Source organism: Hermetia illucens, chromosome 2 (assembly GCF_905115235.1).
Source record: "Hermetia illucens chromosome 2, iHerIll2.2.curated.20191125, whole genome shotgun sequence".
NCBI lineage: Eukaryota > Metazoa > Arthropoda > Insecta > Diptera > Stratiomyidae > Hermetia > Hermetia illucens.
In genome coordinates this window covers 149,805,793-149,827,544 of record NC_051850.1, presented here as the reverse complement: position 1 = coordinate 149,827,544, position 21,752 = coordinate 149,805,793, and the positions used below count along the sequence as shown (strand labels likewise).

At 39.0% G+C, this 21,752-nt stretch overlaps 1 protein-coding gene across 1 annotated transcript in view; it reads left to right on the top strand.

Moving 5' to 3' along the window:
* The first annotated feature begins 2,197 nt into the window (after positions 1–2,197).
* LOC119649606 (protein escargot-like) overlaps positions 2,198–21,752 on the top strand; it is a 46,246-nt gene continuing 26,691 nt past the window's right edge. The window contains exon 1 of the mRNA XM_038051824.1: positions 2,198–3,640. Coding sequence (XP_037907752.1) covers positions 3,223–3,640 — 418 coding nt within the window. The 5' untranslated portion in view covers positions 2,198–3,222. The remainder of the gene's footprint in view (positions 3,641–21,752) is intronic.

Sequence of the window (21,752 nt, the reverse complement as noted above, 5' to 3'; positions counted from 1 at the left end):
TATTTGAGGATGGGATAGCTTGTTAATCGTGAGAAACTTCTTCTTCTTCTAGCCTCTCTCTACTGCTCCGCGAAAACGTGGTTCAACTTAGTTGATCAAAGTTGTCTAGTTAGGCTAATTCTTCCGGCTTATCGTCGAAAATCTAGGGTCGAAATCCCAACCGATAACAGCTACGATGATGGAATCTGAGCACGGTTGTTGTCAGCCAACAGAGCCTATTTCAGCTTGCAAAAACTGTTCCGCTCAAAACGTCTCACCATAGGGTCAAAGCTCTTACTGTACAAGACAATTATCTTACCAGTCCTCATGTATTCCTCGGAGACTTGGGTTCTTAGCAAGAAGAATTGCGAACTCTTGGCCGCGTTCGAGAGAAGAATCCTCCGAAGAAGTTTTGGCCCCCTACATGAGGATGGACGATTCCATAGCCTACATAACGACGAAATCTATGAGCGATACCGTCAGGTTGTGGATAAAATCCGGCTCAATAGGTTACGGTGGGCGGGTCACTTAATTCGTATGGATGAGGATGATCCAGGTGGAAAAGTCTATAAGGACAATATCTATGGTAGAAAAAGAAGACGAGGCAGACCCTGCCTAAAATGGAACGATGGCGTAGGTCAGGACGCCAGAGAGCTTTTAGCGACATCGAATTGGTGGACCTCGGCGCAAAACCGGGATGCCTGGAGTTCCTTATTAAGGCAGGCCTAGACCGGATACAGGTTGTTGCGCCGTTGATGATGATGATCATCGAAAAGCTTTGCTTCATTAACTCTAATCGACTGAATTAGCCTAGTCAAGCTACATAGGTGGAAAAGCTAATAGATATCCAATAATTTCTTTAAATTTTCTTAATCTTGAAAAAACTACAAAAATCTTGAAAAAATTACAAAAAGAATTCAATAATTTGCATTCTTTTCCAAAATTTCTTTCACAAATTACCTTGAATGTCGGAGGTCCTGTTAAAATCCAACTGCCTTGAGCTTCCTTGCCAAAAAATTTCTGAATTTCTTTTCACTGTTTCATTTATGTATATTTTTTCTTGGTGCTTCTAGATATGTAGTATACCTTGTATACCCTTAGGCTCCAGTTATCATATATATCTGCACATAAGATATTGTAGCTCTCTTACGGACATTGCAATGGGATTTTGAATATATGCTAACATCGCGAAGATAATTTCTAAGATCATTGTTTCTACGACGCTTTCCTCTCATGCAGTGATTATCACAACCAACAAAATTCCTTGAAGATTTCATCAATACTTGTGTTTTCCTTTCACACAAATCTTCCTGAATTTCAGCACCGAAACAAGCGGGAATCTGTTTATCGTCCCAACTCCATAGCACACCAGTCACCAGCCCACTCTATGCACACCCCCTAGCCACCACCAATCACTCACCCGCAACCCAACAGGACGAAAAGAGACGACCCGATGACACATTCAACTGTTGCAAAGTCACAGGTGGCTATCAGCAACACACTTGAGTCCGCACCACGAGCCTGTAGACATGAAAACAAAATATGTTGCGCAACATCGCACCCCCGAAATTGTGCAACAGCAACAACTGCCACCGAGGAAGGGGCCGAGCAACAAGAAGTCAAGCAACAAGGAGGAGAGCAGCCAGCAACAGGAAGTGTTTCCGACTATCCCGGAAACGGAACACATGCAAAGGAGAAGCGGACATGGAAGACGATGGGATTGGACGAGAGCAACAGGAATTCGAACCCTCCGAAATGAAACGGGTTCGTTGTTGTTCCGGTGGGTGAGCCATGTGCGCGCCTTCGACTCATTGAGAGCAACAATGCGAACAGGCGAAATTGGAACAGGATAACCGAACGATCACGAAAGGATACCGAATGCGAAACATTTCTCCTACTTGTGCGCGGGGTGGCGGCCACGAACCCGAAGCCACAAACGAGCTGCCTGTTGTGTGCACGAATCGAATCGAATGCAATGCGAGGCTTCCTAGGGCGAAGGGCGCATTCTCCGCCTCACAAGGAATCGAAACGGAGACTCGCATGCACACGGAACAGGATCTACTCTGGCACGAGCAAGTTCATCATTCGTGCATTCGATGGAACGTAAACATCCCCACCAGCCCGAGGGGGAACGGCACACGACCCGCGAAGGTTCCGTCGTGTTTATAAAAGGCAGTGCGCTCGGGGGTTGCACACTCAAAAGCCTTTAAGGGTCGCTTACGTTCGGTTCGCACTTCTCTTCTCTCCTTAAAACACTGTCTATTACACGGACTTGAGTTTTTCAGTTATTTATTTCCTTCTCGTCCGTCTACGTCTCGTCCCCGTACCGTCTCCGCCCTGCTCGTCGTTCCGCTCGCTCCGCCTCACTGTGTCCTACTATTATTATTGTGTGTGATCTGATTTTCACCGTCGTTTTCCTCGGTTTTCCTCAGTTCTTGCAGTTTTCAGTTCCCGTGATCACATCTCACATCCGCGTTCGCCTCCACAGGTGCGAGAGTTTGTTTACGGGTTGCGAGTTCGACTTGGAGCCGAGCCTCGTCCTGACCCCGTGATCGTGTTGTCGGTGCAAGGGCCCCACAGTTTCCAGTGGACGCCAGTTTGCTTCCGCCCAACTCAAGGTGCAGTTCAGTGTACGCATTCTAAGCAAAAGGGACTTTGATTGAACTCGTCGGGAACGAAAAGTTAAAGGGAGAAAGTTTCGAGGAAATTTGTCACGTTCGGGGTGTACTGAAGGATTTTTTTTCGAGGCATCCACTTCCGGTGTGCGGGTAGTCGGTTCAAGTGCAGTGACTCTGATGTGCCGGGATCGATTTCGTGCCTGAGATAAAGTGTATCACGTTTCCTTGGAGGGACTGGGCTCAGTGCAACTAAGTACGGACTCGATTGCACCCCGTTCTGTTCACAGCGGAGTGTTGGGCGCCCACAATGCATTGGACATTGGCTTGGACGCCGCAAAGACTGCCGACAAGCCGAGGTATCTGAGAAGACGTAAATCTGAAGAAATCAAATTCATGACAGCCCCAGTCGCTGGCTGCAGGATTAACGGCGCCCCGCAGCAGACACATCATTCCGCAGCACGACATCGCTTCGCCAAAACTCCCACAACGCGACAGCCCCATAAGGACTTACGCTCCATCGCTCTCTTCCGGTGTATTCTGTGCCTAAGACTTGTAACGAACTTTCTCTGAAGGGAAAAGCGTAAAACTGAAAAGCAAACATAAATAAGATTCTAGTTACGAAAAGATGCCACGCTGTTTAATGGCTAAGAAATGGAAGGCGTATCCTTGGCCCGATCGAACTGAGGACAGCTCCTCTAATCAAGGCTCGACAAATCCACCGGCGTCGAATTCAAGCGCTAATGGAAACGGAAGTGGCGCTACCGCCGATATTGATGACGATGAAGAAATTGACGTTGTGGGTGATTCCTCGGTGGCTGTTGTGAGTAGCGCGGCAGGAAGTGTTATTGGCATCAAGCAGGAACAGCAACAATCGCAGTCTTCACAATCCCAGCAGCATCAACAAGCCCAGCAACAGCAGCAACCTGTTAGTGCAGCCTCGTCGACTTGTTGGGGTCCATCGTCACCAACTGCTGGAGCCACTGCACCCAGTCCGCCACCACATTCGCCAGAAGCAACTCGTGGCTCAACTATTCTCTATAACGGTAAGTTTTACTTTGATCCTAGAATTTTTAAGTGCAACTGGCTTTATCCCAGTTGGGGAGCTGGTGCGCCATTGGATGTGGTAGTTTGGCTCTCGTAGTTCAGGTGACCTTTTAGTCCATTAAAGATGTAAGCTGGTCTGCCGGGATACCGCCCCCGCTCCGTCAGGCCCATTAGCCAAATACTCGATGCATTATTAATTTTTCTATTATGCCTGTTGCGAGGCGAGTCCGACTCGAGTCCGTTTCATCTCCCTCAGAGAAAATTGACCGGATTAGGAGACACAGTCAGCTCCCTACATTCACTTCCGTATCGGGATCGGTTTTGTTTCTGAACATTATCCGGATGATGGCGATAAACCCAAAGTTCGTGGAACTTCTCCGAAATTTCCTTTTCTGAGTACGTGCTTCCTTTCTTCGCCTATTTTAAGAAAGATTTCCAGCAGTATCTGTTGTTTTTGCATCTTTTTCCCTTACAGATGTGTACGGCCGGAGTGTATCTTTCGTGTGTTTTGTTTTGTGGTGCTTTGTGGACGAAATCGACAACGAATTACGTTCACCGGTCATGTAGGAGAGATTATTGTCAGTTGGGGCCACCTGACCATTTCGGGCTCAGGATACCCTCCCTGTGTTGCTGTTTGGCTGCTTACCTTTATGTTGACGACTGACGACGATAAAGACGACCGTCATCAATTAGCAAAATGATTTGCGACGAGATGCTTGGCAGGGACCGGAATGACATCTTGCCCGTCCTGGTCCTGGTCGTATGAGGTGTGTGCATAAATGTTGTGTGTACAGCAAGAGGGCACACGTGCATGGGCCCGGGGAGGTTTCTTCAGGTACCTTTTGCACAGGTGATTGCTTAGAAATTAGCTAATTCATTAATTGAATTGGACCGATCTGTTGATTGTGGCAGTGTAGGCGGATTAAGTGATTAGGTGTTGATTGTTTGGACAAATTGAGGTTTTTTCTCTGTGACGAAGTTGGCAAAGTAAAGGATAGAAGAAGTGCTTGGTGAAGCGGCTAATCTTCGATTTTGTGTAATTCTTTTCTGAGAAAATTGGAAGTTGCAGTGTCATGGTTGATTGGGGGCTACCTAGAAGGAATCAGTCTGGGGTGTTTTTCTAAAGGGTGTAAAGTATTCATTCCAATTTTCGCTCTAGAATGGCGAATGAACGTCAAAAGGACGAAAAGTTGTAATTAATGAGTACAAAGAGAACACAAACTTTAATAGAATGATTATATGGAACTGGAAAGTGTGCTCAGTTTTTTGCTCATGAGCCAGTCACTTTTTGTTAGTTTGCAATTTCCTTGGGGCTCGGAAGTCTTTTATTCTCGTTGGAGAAGCAAATGTTCTGGGAATCAACTATTAGAAGACAGAGTGATAGGTTGAAACTCACTAAAAGGAGTCGACTCTTGGGAGAATTGATCTTATTAGTAAACTAGAAGTTTGAGCCAAAATTAACTCTTTGAATAAATAAATACTAGCTTGGGACCTGGAACAGGAAATAATTAAAATAATCTTCTTCAGATTTTCCTGAAGTTCAAAGGTAATCATTCCGAACCGTAATTAGATGAACGAAAGGAGATTGAATGTGCTTATAAGGTCCATCTATTTTCAAAGAATAGCAAGATACATTTTTATAGTATATATTCAGTCCTGGATGCAATTCCATATCCTGTTTTAGCTAGATTTGTCTGCGTGGTAGAAGTTTCACTTTTATTTTATTGAAATTTTCCAGCATAAAAAAGTTGTTGAGGTCAATTTTCAAAAAGTAGTTGATTTCTAAGCAAATGTCCAAAAATGGTATGCAAAGTAGTGTTAAGCTTCACGATATCATGGTTAAAGGAAATTCTTCTCCCATTATTTATGTCTGGGTCTCCTTTTCTATTGTACTGCACAAACGTCAGTGTCTTTAATCATTTCTTATAAAATTTAAATTAGCAGACAGAAGGTCATTATTATAATTTTATTTTTAAGGACTCATAGGTAATAGAGAGCACATTTTGCAACCTATGCGTTCCAAAATTCGTTTCTTGAAACTTCCAAATCTTCCACTGAACTACATTCTTTTTCATTTTTGACAAATTGAATTAGCCCTTGCCTAGTTTTGGGTCTGAGGCCGATAGGAATACTCCGTTTTAATCTAAACCATGCCCTGTCAATGGAATCTGTATCTGGAGGATAATCAGGTCTTTCCAGACATTAGTCAAGTGCTAATCGTTTCAAAAGTTCTTACAACTATTCAAGCTTTCGTAAAAAACAGAAAGATGTTTGCCTTTGGTATTTTCAATTCAATGAAGTTGGCCTTTTCAGCGACTCCATATTCAGCAAGTTACTATAAGTCCTTTTTATCCCAATGTTTCCAGGATCGGTGTTTACTAGTAGTATGAAATGTACGAATTCACTTTAAAAATATGTTTAAATACTGCATCCGGCCACAGACAATTTAATTAGCTAATTCAAAATTTCCCAGCAGGAATAAACTACTGGCCAGTTGTCTACATTAAAGGATCGCTTCTATTGCTGGATGATTGGACTTAGTATCTTATTTAATATTGGGAATATACTTTTAGCTTAATATTTTTCAACGAATCATGGCATATATAGGTTTTCAGGGACCACTTATTTTCCATTTTCAGGGCGAGGTGGTTTCAACAGTCTTTATATTTTCTGGTAAATGCTAGAGCGAAAAAGTTCCTAACGATCCTGTTGTTCCGATAGAGGAATCTCATAAGAAAATGCATCACCTCGGTCCTGTGGGGAAGCATGACGGAAATGGCTTCCAGATGTAGTTAGCTGCGAATATGCTAATTCAAAAGCCTAACGTGGATATAAATGATATCGAACGAAACACCGCCTGTTTAGACTCTGGTAGGCCTGAGCTCAGAAAACGTTTTCCTTTTATTTGAGGACGGATTGTCTTCGCCCTCTGCCCAGGGTTGTTATTTACCCAAAACTAGTTGTCTGTGTAATAAGAGGAGGAACTTTGTTACTCCTTAAAATTAGTCCAGTCCCGGATCAGGTGGATAGGAGGCTCATGACCACTCACATCACAGAAAAACCTAAAAAAAAATATTAATCGAATTCAGAAAAAGGAATGAGAAGCCCATGGTCAAAAAAATGTGAATGACCATTTCTCTTCATTTGGTCTAATCCATTATCGAGGGAGTACGGACTCCGAGCTTCCTCAATCCCAAAGAAAAATCAGAAATATATATATATGTATATTATATTTTCATCTCTTTATGTACATAATATTTGGTTGTAGTCTTAACAAAAAAAAGATAAATTTTCCTGGTTGAAGCAGATTAAATTAGTCAAAACAAACCAAATCTTCTCGCAGCCAAAAAAAAACTGAAGAAAGAGGCTCACCAAAGTTTGTAGTGAACCAAAAGCATATTTTCTTCAGTCACTTTATTTAATTTTTTAAGGGAAGATCCACATTAGAAGAGAGAAAAACTGGTTCCCGAAATGCAACACTTGCAGAAATGAAATGAATTCTGAAGGGAAAAATTTGGATAGGTGAACTACAGGTTTTTCAAATTTGAGCGGCAGTTCTCTGCTGCTAAGGATTATTGCAAAGAGTCATCCATCATGATCCGCTGTTATTATCGGCAGACATAGTTCAATTTTTTACTTTACAAGCCAAATTAGAGATGTTATTATTTTCACCCTCGAATTTTATTTGTGGGTATAATCTATTATTCGATCGCATATATCACCCCTTCTATTCACTCCTGTTGATACAAAAAGCGACAAAAAGACTGAAAATTTTTCTCTGATATCACTTACTCCCCATGGTTCTAATATGGCGGAAGTGAGACGTACGATATCCTTAAAATAACTACTTCTGAGTTATAATGAAAAATAACCACCAACTGTATGCACTTCGGCTTTAAATGTACTCAAAATCCTTCCTCCTCAATCTTTGAATTCATGATGATTATTCAGGCATTGAAAAGTAAGAAGATGCTTCCCCTACAGTAGTCTCCATTAGCAGATGTTCCCGGCTTGGCAAAGTGAAGCTGGTTTTTTTCACGATTATATCCTTATTCTGCAAATTAGTACCACTTCCAAATCGAATTTCTGGTATTATACCGTCGGAATACTTACGGGATTGCTGATTCTTACTGTTGTATTCTGTCGATTGGGTACGAAAAATAGCATCATCCCCGCTCAACTACCAACAATGTTATCACCAAAGTCAATATTTTCTGGCTTTTGACAGAAATTCAGCTAGTCGTAGATATTTGTCTAGGAATTCCGCTTATACAGTACAGTATTTCAGTAACCGTTTGTCTCTGCTTTAACGCAAAATCATCTCTAATTTTTTTAGCATTTTCCTGGGAATTATAGAACTATTTTATCACTTTTTACCTTGCTTATCTTAATTTATTTGTTACCAATATTTGGATCTTCCTTCTTATACCTGGACAAGGTACAAGTATAGCAACTTTTTCACTTATCGCTATGCTTCCTTTCTTCCTTGTCACTTACGCTAGCTTTTCTCTTATAGACGCCCAATGACTGAGGCACTTTGCTGATACTGTTGCTTCATCGACGCCTGCCTGCCTGAATTTCTTTACACTTGAATTTATATAATTAGTGCCCCCTGTTTTTACCAATTTTCAATTCTTTCTACACTTTATCTTATTTGAGATTACTTTTAGTAAACAAAAACCGAGATTGTTAAGTGAATTTGCTTTATTCTCTCTAACTAACAAGATTTTATTGAGGAAATGGCCATTTTTGACCATGCGTCTTATATTCCTGGAGACAACACCTACCGACTTATAAGAAGGCAGAGTTAAAATACTTCAAAAATCATAGAAAATCTTTTCAAAATTCTTAAAAAATGATTTTTCTCGGTGTAAAGTACTGAAAATTAGTAAGATCCCCGCATTGCTCTCCATTTTATGGACTTCAATATTATTTTTCAAGCCTCAATAGAAAAAAATAAATTAGCTTCCTTCTGACTTTACATCGAAGCAAGTAAGAACAGTAAATAGTTGGTTCCCGAAATACAGCAAATCTTTTCCTGCTTCTCCTTCCCTGAAGGCGCTAAAAAACACAGACAACTTGACCTTTGGACTTAGGAAGTATCGTTTCCTATATTTCCGTTCTTCTGGCCTCGTTCTCCAGTTCGTTATATAAAAACTTTTTACTGTCCTTGCTTCTTCTTGCTTTGCCATCGCGTTCGCGGTTGTGATTATTCCACGCTCGCTGGCCGATTATTAATCTTGTATATTCTTGCTTCTGGCATTCGTTGCTAGACCGTGCGCCCATTAAAATTTTCATAGTTTGATCTAATTTTATCCTGTTTGATCCTCAAACTCCTCCTACAACTTAACGTTGCATTAGATTAATCAAGTACATATCTATCTAATAAGGTATTAGAAAGGTGGATTCCTTAGTAGACAAGGAAGTTCGCTTGTTCAAAACTTAAAGCACCCATGTTAGTGATTTGTGAGCCTCGTCTTACTTTCCAATTCGACCTTTATGTGTAATGTTTATAATTACGTATTCGAGAATCGGAAAGAAAATGTTACCAACTTCCCACAAAACGCCAATTCACTTTGATCAATTCTACTTAAGCCGCTGTTCTTTGTTCCTGGTAAAAGTGGTTCGTTTCAGCCGGGTTTAATCCGTGAGTGATATTTTCTTTCCTGTCCTCGACAGTTTCCCGATTTCATCTGCTAGAAGAAAGTGGACGGGGTCCTACTACTTTAGTCGCCCTCTATTGTCAAAGATTGTTGCAAAGCTTCTCCTTTTCATTCTCTACAGTTAATTTTCCCAGAAGGAGTGCACTTCTATGCTGTGCAAGTCAAATGCGGGAAGTTTACATTGTTATCCTTCAACTTCTGTATCTCTACGGAAATTTTTCTTCAAAAGAACATTTCCGCCTGGTCAATATAAAAAGCCGACGAACAACTTTAGCCTTTTGTATATAAATATTAGGTTTATTGAAAATAGCGTTCATTATGACTATCTCTGATTTCATTACCACACTCAGGCACAGGTTATCTTTTGAATAAGAACTTCGATATGTTCAATACTTGTTAATTCTCGATGGGTTAACTAGAACTATACTTCTTTGATAAGACTGTAAACTTTCAGTGCTACATAAATAAATACATTGAATGGCCAAGGATATTGCAAATTTGTGGTCACAGTTGAAATAGGATGTCATTGCTTAGTCACTATAGTTTAAAAAACATTGACGAAGAATTTTCTGAAATCGGTCATATACTTCTTTTCCTTCAATTCTTCTTCAATTCTTCCTTCTTCTCTTCACCCTTTCTTTTTCCCTTGTTCCGATCTACATAAATTCCATTCTTTAAAAAAACGCACTGGAAAAAGAAATAGCTGATTCCCGAAATACTGGTTGTAAATAATAAAAAAAACAATTTGTAGCCAATGTCGGAGGATTTTATATCCTTTTAAATGAACAATTTGCGGTTCTTGACTTGAAATTTATCTTATTTCAAATCATTAAGTATAAAGAAATTGGATAAATAATTCAGATAATTTATTTCCAACTTCATTAAGAGAGGGAAACTAGTACCCGTAGGTAATAACATAATTTAGCTTTACAATAGATATGATTGGTTCCTACATCAGTATTTATTGGGTTCGGAAAGTTATTTTTTTAATATTCCAATATTATTCTCTGAAGTCTATTTATGAAGAATCCGCTTTCCTTGTTTCTATAGCTTTTCCATTCCATATAAATGAACAGAAATTCTTCGGTGCACTAGGTTATTCCTGACTGATCTAACACTTGGTTTTCATTGACTTTGGCATCTACGAAATTTTGCAATCATCAATACCAATGCGGGGTATTCCCTAAGATGAAAATATTTATATCATTAAGTGCTCCAATTCATTGTTTGGGTCAAAGCTTCACAAGAGTTGACTTCCTAGTCCGAATTATTAAATTCTGTCGTTGTGGTAGGATTCGATTTTCGCCTTTCTGCAGATTATTAACATCTATTTACCGAAAATTTGAGGCATATTGCCAGCTTATCTAGAACTGAAACTTTCGTCAGAGAAACATCACATCTATGTAGTCGTACAAAATGTAGATCACAGGAAGTATTTCCTTGGTTTCTTAAACTAGTTTCAGAACAATTTGTTTATCTATCGGATTTCTAAGTTTTATTTCTCTAAATATTCCTAACATTTTTATATTGAAGGTTTCGTCAAAGAAAAATGAATTCATGAAATATTCCCAATTGCGATATGGGAATTTTCAAGAGCCACAAAACAAAACATGGTTTTTATGGGGATAAATTATTTAAATTTCAAAAAACTCCCACCGAAAGATAATTTTACCTACTGCCCGTGTCACCAATAACTTTTCTTTAATCAGCATGAATTAAGGGTACTAAGTTGGCTGCACCGAAAGACTCCTTTTGAATTTTCCGTACCCGAATTTTACTCAAAACTCTATTTAGATGGAACAAATCATCGGTTACTTCTTATTTCTGGCGATTTTAATTTAGTTTACTCATATATTTCGAGGCTTGCGGAGTGTTTTTTGTGTCTTTGAAGATCCTGTCAAAAACTCCACAAGGTATAGGCATACCTCGACTTATCACGTTAATTGGTTCCATGAAAGTGCGTTATAAGTCGAAAATGTAAGAAGTCGAAGCCTTAGAAATACATGCTCGTATGCATAGGGTAAAGAAGAGTAGAATTCCTCCTTAATTGTCATTTATGGTTTATGAAGAACCAAAATTAACATTTCGCATATATCACCTATTAAGAATCAATTCAAAATACATACAAAAATGTAAACGATTTTAGTTTATACTATCAAAATAAAGAGGAGTTATTAGAATGAATATTTATGAGTCACTCCTCATCATTTGATGACAAATCACGATGAATTCCTGCTGAGGTTTGCGGTTGAGAAGGTGTCCCAGATGCTGACGTTTTGAAAAATTTAATTAAAGTTATCCGACTTGCTTTAAGCTTTCTCGATTTGTACAATTCCTGATAACATTCAACACTTTTACTTACTGAAAAGGACACCGTCTGCTTTCTTTCATTGTCTCGATCATCCTTCAAATACCCCAACGCCTTCTCAATGTGTTCCGAAAATTTGGAAATTTTTTGGTTGGAAACTCTAAATTTTGTTGTACCAATTCTGTGTCATTTGTTAGAGTATTCAACAATTCTGCATTGAAAAGTGGCACTTCAGGAGTATTAATTACGTCAAATATATCCTCTTCATCGATTTCATCAAAGCCTATAGTTTTCGCAATCTCAAGAAATTCTCTGCAGATTTCTCATTCGGCCAGGCTTTGTTCATTGTGCCACTAGAAATTTTGGATATTTTCGACAGCCTTGAGAAAATCAAAATTTTTCCATATTTTTTTAATTGATAATTGGCTATCTTTATCCATCTTTATTAACGTTCCACCAACTGCCTGAAAGTTCGACGCATATAGTATGCTTTAAAGGTAGCAATTACACCTTAGCCCATGGGTTGCAGCAGGGAAGTGGTATTTGGCGGTAGGAAGACCACTTTCACATTTTTATCGCTTTGGTTGAGAGTTGCAGGATGTCCAGGAGCATTATCGACTAATAGCAAAACCTTGTGCGATAAGTTGTTCTTCCTACAGTATTCTTTGAATCCTGGACAAAATTCATTTCTAAACCATTCAGTGAATAACGCCGAAGTTACCCAAGCCTTGGATTTTCCGAACGGTACACCAGTAGAAGCTTCAGTTTGAAATCGCCAGCGGCATTTCCACCCAAAACCAGAGTAAGCCTGTCTTTGGAGACTGTGAAGCCTGGTGTTGTAGCTTCTTCCTTGGAAATAAACGTAAGTGATGGTAAACGTTTCCAGTAAAGTCCTGTCTCCTTAAAAACTTGTCCCGGTCTGTAACCGCATTCATCAATAAGACTTTAAACATGTCGGGAAATTTTGTCGCTTCATAATCAGCACTAGCCGCTTCTCCAGTCAATTTTAAATTATGCAGACCAAATCTTGATTTGAACTTGGCGAACTTCCTCCTTGACTTGCATTAAATTCGAAGAGTCGTTTTCACTTCTGATGGCATTGAACAAACTCCTCGCCTTTTCTTGGATGACTGCAGTTGAAATTGGTATGTTTATCTGGTTCATGTCGAGAATCCAGGCACACAGCAATTTTTCCATCTTCTCTAATACAAAGGGTCGGTGTTTTGTTATTATGGTGCTTTCTGGTGAAGAAATGCCCGCCTTAATATGCTCGCGACTTTTCTCCGCATTCCTTTTCATCTGTCTGGTAGTACATGTCTTCAATCCTAAGGAAGCAGCAATTTGCCCGGCTCTCTATGCTTCGTTCAAACGTTTAATTATTTCCTTTTTAAATTGTTTTTAAATTAATAACTTTCCTCTGCCTCTTCTTTTTAGGGGAGCTTCATCCTTTATCCATCCTGCTATAGGGGATTTTGATTCTTTTTCTGTTAAAGCAATTTTGTCGCTTAGAATAAGAAGGGCGTTTAAAAAAGTTTCTTACCAAGTTTTAGTCGTTAATTTCTTACTCGAAATCAAAACAATATCGTATTAGGCGTCCTTTAGTCTTGAGTTCTACTAACAAGATGCGTCTTGAGTTCTACTACCGAAATGAGAGCAAAACTTTCACCTTGTGACAAGAGTCCCTTTTTCTATGGTTTTAGATCTAAGCAGTCTCTCCCTTCCCTTCTTACGTCACTTTTGTCCCATTTGATTTTTTAAAGAAATTGTTCTACAATTACAAAATCGTAATACTTAATGCTGTGCAAATAACCCTACAGCAAAGAAATAATCACAGAGAAAAAGACAAATAACTATGATATAATCAGACTTCGAACTTGGGGGTGTGGGGTCGTCACGTCTATATTACTTCTAGAACACCAAGGAGACAGCAAACGGAAAACAGGAGCCGAACGCATCTATTGCAAAGGCCGATATCAGACGAAGTCCTCTCGAGTGAAATTAGTTGGAATCCAAGAATCATTCCGGCCGCCGGATACTTACAGGTCGGCCAGATCGTGTATGGCAGACTTTAGTGTTGCTATGCCTTTCATTGAGTAAATTAATAACTAACGTTTTTATAAGGCTTCCAATTTTCCAGATAAACAGAATTTTAAACCAAATAAATTTAAATATGTCAAGTCACAGCTCAACAAGGTTATTACTTTGATATCATTGAGAGGCTATACGGTTATTGAAGACTCTACACCTTCATATTTTCTCTCTTTTTTTAACATGCCAAGCAAATTCTTTCATCAATCACAAAACTTTTAACATTTGAGGATTGAGGAACTCCTAAGAGCTAATCCACTTAATATCGAACCTTCCAATTTTATGCTCTAGAGACTCCTTTTTTTAAAAAAAAAATACACAAATTTTCAAAAGAATGACTGTTTTGTCCAGGACTAAGGCAACCTATCAGACTCCGCCTCATCTTTACCCTGGGTACAGGGTAGCTGAAAGGGGCTACAGGTATAAAATCATGTCTTGTTTTTGATTATATATAAGAAGGCGATTACCACCTGAAACTTGGGACTCTTTCTACACAATCAGTACTGACTAAAAACGAAATCAAAGATCAATGAAATCTCGATCATTTTTACGGTCCTCAATGGTTGTTCAGGAACAATTGACCAGAATATACCGAAAATGTACTTCTCACTTTATGCATTGAATACCACTCCAAATCAATTGCTTCTCCTGCTCACTTGGTATGCTACTTTCCCCTTAGTATGGTTTTGAGGATTTCAATATGTTGAAATAAATCCGCTCTTAAAATATACGTCAAATTTGACTGTTGTTAGCTCAAAATCTGAAGTGAAGGAATGCATACAACAGCTACTCAATGGGTGAACTATAAGCACTAACTTCCTGTCACTATCCAATTTAAGAACTAAGCAGGGATCTTGTCATCCCTCCACAGACGTACTAGTTTTTCAGAAAAGCAAAAAACCGTAGATTTTATCAAAATATTAGGATTGTTAAAGAGACTTGCAGACTAAATGATATGAAATAATAAAAACTTGGTTTTTCTATTCGCTAATGTTATTTATTGGTTTTGCAAATATCGATATTTCGGGAACCACTTCATCAGTGCTAACAAGGACTTGTTAGCACTGATGAAGGAAGTCCCAACAAATAACACTAACGAATAGAAAAAGCAAGTTTTTATTATTTCAAATAATTTAATCGCTAAAAATACCGCATAATTATACTCAAACAAAATTATATTTTTTAAAGCTCGCCAAACAGAAATCGGGCTGTCCGCACGAACAGTCAGCGTCGTAGTCCATAGCGGACAGGTGATGTCAAACAGCACGCGGACTGTTCTCAGCGGACTACATAGTTTTATGCAAAAGTGATTGATTGTACACCGCTGCGAATTTCGTATCCAGGATTATGTCCGATGAAAAAGAACTTCGACTTTTTTCGGTATCCACTTTTTCTGTCCGTCGCGAACTCTATAATTTTTTACAAAGTGTCTGTAGTCCGCCGCGGAGAAGAGTAGTCCGCCGCGGTAAACCGCTTGCTGTTTCACCAGGTTGATGCAATATTTCATAATACAGAGTTCGCGATGGACAGTCCGCTCTGTTCGCGCGGACAATCCGCTTTCCGTTTGTCGAGTCCTTTTGTTAGGATGAAGATTGATACCAGAAATGTCTGTATCAATTTTCATCCTGAAAAACAGATCATCTTCAGCGGCTGCTACTTCTTCTTCTTCGTTTTTCTCTTTTTCTTTTTTTCTTTATTCTCTGCCTCGTTCGTCTCATCGTGATTGGTTCCGACACTTTGTCTGTTATTTGCCCGATCTGGATGCAGTTGCGAAGCTTTCAACTCTAATTTATTTATCTCTTTCCCTGATCTCAACATTTAATTTTTGTTTTACCGATTCCTTTTTAAGGTTTTGTGTAAAACAAAATCTAATTAAAATCGGTTTACTGTTTTAGGCATTTTTCTCGTAGGCGGTTGTAACGATTCACACCTAATTTGACGGAAAGGTGGGAACTGTGAATACTCCCGCATATGGTGAGTTACATAATTCTACATCGAATTTAAAATGGGGGTGTACATTTTTTTCATCAAATATTGTCATGCGTAGCATTAAATGAAAGGTCTCGGTTAGTACTTTCTAAAGCCGGTCTTAGTTTTGACATTTGTTGGTAATGTGGGGAGTGCGGGGGGTCGAATTTGATCATTTGTTTAACGAACCCATTCTTCGAAACTACTCAACCCAAAAATCTGAGGGTTCCGAAATAACCTAGATACCGATATATGTTCAAATAAAGTTAATAATAGTACGTTGCTATAATTTTTTTGCTTTGCTTTGCTGGAAAGGCCCCTTCAGTTCATTCTAGCACCACAATGTAGGGTATAATATTGAGCATGATCCTACCAAGTTTGGTGGAAATGGCACTATTACTAACAAAGTTATAATAGGTCAAAATTGTTGTTTCTTAGGAAATTCAAGACTGCAAGTGGATATTCTCACATAATATATGCATATATTATATGCGACGTATAAATGGTGCAAATGCACACTCAAATGTATTTATAAAAGAAATACACAAAACCTTTCATATCTGAAGCGTCCAGCTTCCGGTTTCCTGACTTGTTTTAGTATTGGAGTTCCAGGAATTTATTATGTATCTATTCATTTTCATTGCATCAGCTAGTCATGTTATTATGAAACTACTTTCCACCAATCGCATCGCTTTGATAGTAGCAAGTTTATTACAGTTGAGGGTGAGACACCATCCAAGATCACAAAGTTGTCTTCAATATTTAGACGCTACCGCGAACGTCAGAAAAAATTATCGGCATAGAACGGCTAAAATTATTTATATTTTTACCTGGCGGTACAAGATTATCTTTCCGTTCATTTTCCGCATGTCAAGATTCATTACTGTTCGTTCATTCACCGTTTCGAAACTATCCACTTTATTTTCGAACCTTCTCAGTACTATTATTATCTCATCTTCAAACTAAGAGTACCGCTGTTGGCAGCCAATTAATCCAGATTCCATTCCATTCCATTCGTGATTAACGATTAAAGTACTACTGAAGATTAACAGTCAGTCTAAGTTTATTTGTTGATGATAAGTTTCAGCTAACTATCATTGGCAATTAACGAGAAATTATATTAGTTGGCAATCACTAATAGTGACAATTCTTTTTAATCTTCAATCATGTTGATTACTAAAGAGAAAATTTAAAATAGTTGTAGTTTAACGGTTTAGTGTTTACTTTCTAAAAGATTAAAAAGAAATCCTAATGCAAAGCATTGTAAGCTCTTAGGTAGCTCATCTGGTAATCAATTCACTGATTAACGATTAATCATTAGCAGTTAGGATTGAACATGATTAGCTTCTTTCTATTCCAAATGAACACACGATTAAGGGTAATTGGACTTAATTTAACAATTGCGATGTGGCTGATACGAACAGTAGAAAATATTTGATAGTAAAATGCATATTTTTCAGGATAAACTTTCAATTGTGCCCTTGTAGTTGACATTAAATCATATTTAATTAGCCCAGTGCCCTAATCGCGAAAAGGCCCATATTCCCTACTATAAGCTCGTACTTCATAATAACTACGACATGTTCTCTTTGCCTAAAGTTTTTCACGCGCCTTTTTAACTCGATATTCACTACAGAGCCTCCATAAACGAAGAGGAAGGGCAATTGAAATTGACTCGAAAATTGCACCCTAATTCCTCTGCTATGAACAGAAAAAGTGAAAATCAATCACAGATTGATTCATATGTGCGTGCCATTAGCGGCAGGGATATTCTCTGTCTGGTTCCACCGTAATCGACCCAGCTAGATTATATCTTCTCTAACCCTTTCAAAACATATGAAGTAATGGATAGCGCTTCAATAACATACATTCGTATCAATCGAGGTAGATAAGTACCTCAATTACAAGAAACTTATACTTGGGTCCCGAAAATAGTTACATTGTATGTAGTTGAGCTCAATCCACGAAGGGTAACTTTTTCGTCATCGAAAAGGTCTGGGAGTGCACACCTGGTATGTGACACTAAAAATAAGCTCCATCGAGATATTTTATGAGGAACAACAAAGCCTGCCAAATTGGGTAATGCACACTCGTACATTGTATTGAAGGATTTTATATGCGCAAGGATTCTGAGGAAAACAAACTTCACTTCTTGGCAGTAAATATCTCGTATTAAGTTCTTTATCGCATGAACTCCTACCCAACCGAAATTAGCCTCAAACCCATAGTATTGGATTACCTATTTGCAGCATGTCCTTGTGCATGCACATATCGCAATTTTTCTCAACAGCACATCATACGCGCTACATCATCCCCCGCCACACCAGCATGGAAAAATGCTTACATATGATATTTTATTGCATGAAAAGCACCTATTTGTTTCTGGTTTTTATAACATGAAAAAGCAATTTACAGATGACATGTGACATTTTCACGCGTATATTTTCGAAATAAAGTTGAAGAAAGTGGTGACAAGAACGAGTCCTGGATCTCAACTCTACCCGCCGTACTAGAGCTCATTTATGTATACGACACTATACCGGGGCTAAGCCATGAACCAGAAATGCAACAGCTGGTCGCCCTCTTCAGGAATGAGTGGAATTGTAGTTGCAAAATCGGAAAGGATCACAAGACTTTCTCAAACTGATTTCACTGTGTTACAATACTATATATGCATGTCGTTCTTGTCGCCACCATTGCATTGCCATTTCTTTTGCCCATATAAATTTCCAGATATATGAGTATGTTGCCGAATGAATATATCCGGTATTTGGTACCCCCGTCTTGCCGCTGCACAGGATAGTGTAGCACTAGCTAGAGGGCTAAGGATAGAATTCCAGCTGCGGATCTACATATAGTATCTGTGCGCTTTCACAAGTGGAAACGAGCTAACTCCATTCAAGCCTTTCTTTCGTATGCAACAAAAGGAAACAAGGCAAATCCATATGTGAATCGTATGAGAGAAGTTTGTGAAAAGTCGTAGACGACGACTAATAAGAAAATCTGAAGACTGTGAAAAGTTTCCAAGAAAAGAAGGAGGCAAAATGGAGTAGCAACATTTAGTAGATGTGATTTTTTTTCGTTAACCCTGGAGTGAGTCTAGGTGAAGTGCCCTTTTGATAGGTTCATTTTCCATGACCGAATTTTACTTGTCCCCGCAGTAGCATTTTAGCTCCTCTCTCTCTATTTTGATCTGGTCGACTTCTTGAATTTTTCACTTCCATTTAGCCTTTATTACCATCAGGGGATAACGCACTCCTTCCCTATTTTCAATAAGAAGATTTCATTATATTTCCGGATAGGTAACCACTCGAAATCATAAAATTTATGCAGCTTTTCGTGTTTATCTGCCGAATTTAGTTAAAAAAATCGACTCCTTACCACGGTGTTCAAAATTGGAGACTATGCGTTTTAAGCCAAACCAACCATTTCAATCCGTTTTCCAGGGTTAATTTTCGGAATGTGCATCTGGCGCCAGGCTAATATTAAAGGCAGGTTCCTCTAGCTTAGAGAGGAGGTCACGGGGGCACAGAGACAAAGTCGACAATGTATTAAAACAAAAGTCAGACAAGTTGAAGAGAATTTTCGTTCCTCGAAAGACGACACTCCGTGGTACGTAGTTACCATTTTAATAGTTCACTCTTCTTCCTTAACATATCCTGGCTGACTCGCCTGTCGCCTCTCTATACTATTTCACTAGAAATGCCTTGGATCCTATGCCATTTGCTTCAACTTCAACCACTCCACGTATCGGGAGAGAATTTATCTTTAGTAGCACATGTGATAGAAAAGTCGTGTATTATCGCTTTTCTTTCGCTTCCGTACAACGTATTCTCATGTAGATTAAAAAGGTGACACAAAGCACAGGTTTGGGGTGGGTTTACGTTCACATTCGCCAACAATGAGCTTATGCAGTTTTCAATTGGTTTTCAGACGGAATTAATCCTGCCCTGTCGATTCATTTTGCATGACATCTTCCGATTATTATTTGCTCGGAGTGTAATATTGATATGCGAGGGGGTGGCTTTTCTTATAACATCATAACAAACTGGATGTGTGCGTGAGAATGTTGCCACTGTTCCAGTTTGGTTCGTGCCGTGCCTTGATTTTTCATATCTCCTTCAAGCGTCGTTCCTTGACTTTTGAAAGTATCTTTTTTTATTTTGAGTTATTCCCTTCTATTTTTAGAAGTTTCTCAGCGGGGGTTATACATAAATAATATAGCGTGAAAGTTATTTCGATATATCGACATTTCGAATTAGGTATTCTTTCCGACATTGAAGTAAGTCTGGGTTTGTTCTGTTTATGGATTATGCGTAACATAAATGTCTGCAAGATATCCTGGTGAGAAAGGGTTCAAGCAAAAGGTCTAACTTTTCGATGAGAAGGAATGTGGATTTTTTTCCATTTTCTAGGGCGGTATACAGGACAAAATTTTTCCGGAAATTTTCAATTTCTGTCGACTATACTAGGCGGCATTCACGGGATCTAGTCAGTCAGCCTTTCAACACTGAGTTTAGTAACATGACAAGATGTGGAATTTCCCTCCTTTTCAATAATGTGAACTATCTGCAGAGATATTACTCTCTTTCGTAGCCTTAAAGTGATGGTTCTTTTAAGGTGGTTTTCCCCTTCGCGTTAAATTTACTCTAGAAATATTTCAAGCTGCGTCAGTCCTACCTTAGCGTTGGAAACATTCTATTTCATCTGCAACGAGAACTTAGGTCTACTGATTTTTATTTCTTTGGCCTTCTCACCCTGGCTACTTAGTCGATGTATTTGTACCGAATTCCATGTTATTCGTTATACTGTACGGAGGTGTGTCTCAGAATCCATACTTTACTAAGCCGTGTTTCAGGATCCAATCGAAAAGGAGGTAGTTTAAACAGGAAAGCCAGGTTTATACATTAAGCCTGTTCATCATACTTTGCTCCAATATATTAAGTCCTTCTCCAGCCGTTTGATCCATTACGAGATAAGGAGAGTTCCGAGGTTTCCCCTTTCCCAAATTTTCGTCTTAGCAACTATCAATGGGATTATATTTTTATTTGGAGGAATATCTCTTTCAGCTAATGTGATATAGGTTGACGTCGTGGGCTGATGTATTCACCTCTCAAATCTAAAATGATCATTCCATAGGATCTCAACCAAGTTTGCAAACTGTGGTAGTTCTGGATGAATCAATGTATGGGATTGACATAATTTCCATGTATACCATAGCTTGTCAGCTGAATTAGAATCTCAACTATGATCATAACTCTTTGTGTTAACCTTTGTGTTTGTCCTGCAGATACAGGTTTGTGGCATGTATGCCTTGCCTTCTATGAAGGAATGAATACACATAGATAGGTTACGAAACGAGATATCGTAATTCCTTCCCTTCGACTTCTTTTATTTATTTATCGTAATGTCCTGAGAGTCGGTAAGGGTGTGACAGTTTTTTGAGCCATGCTGAAAGAACAATCTTTACCAGTTTTCCCTGGGACATTAGACTGCTTTTGACTGAAGCGACTGAATGAAATTATTTGTAATCAATGGGTGCTTCTGAAACTTCAATATGAAATCAGAATGCATCTTTGGGATAAAGTACCAGAAAATCTATCTTGTAGGAAAATGAGCAATCACTTTCTAGACCTTTCTAAACCCATTCAAGTTTCTTCGTCTGCGCTTTAATTAGGCTCCACAGTCGCGTCTTAAGTGCAGGACCCTTTCATCCTCTTGCTTGGTGATGCGTTTAGAGAGCAGCTCCTCCTTGGATGTCTACTGGAGTTGTTATATCCTTCTTCTTAAGGGAAAATAAAAACTTTCTGGCCCTCAGGTCCATTCCCCCTGCCTGCCGATATGAATTCACTATTCACCTGTATGGGTCCTTGCTACTATGTTGTCCAGTCCATAGTTGACGTCAAAAGCCGTCTTTTTGGGGGCATACGTCCTGGGTAGTTACAATAAAACGTGATACAATTTAGGCGGTGGAAACCATTAGAAGTAATTCCGAGGTTGATTGCTATCAATGAAAATTTGCATAAGTAACGGAGCAGAACGAACTTCACTACAGCGAAATATCATTCAACTTAAATCTGATTT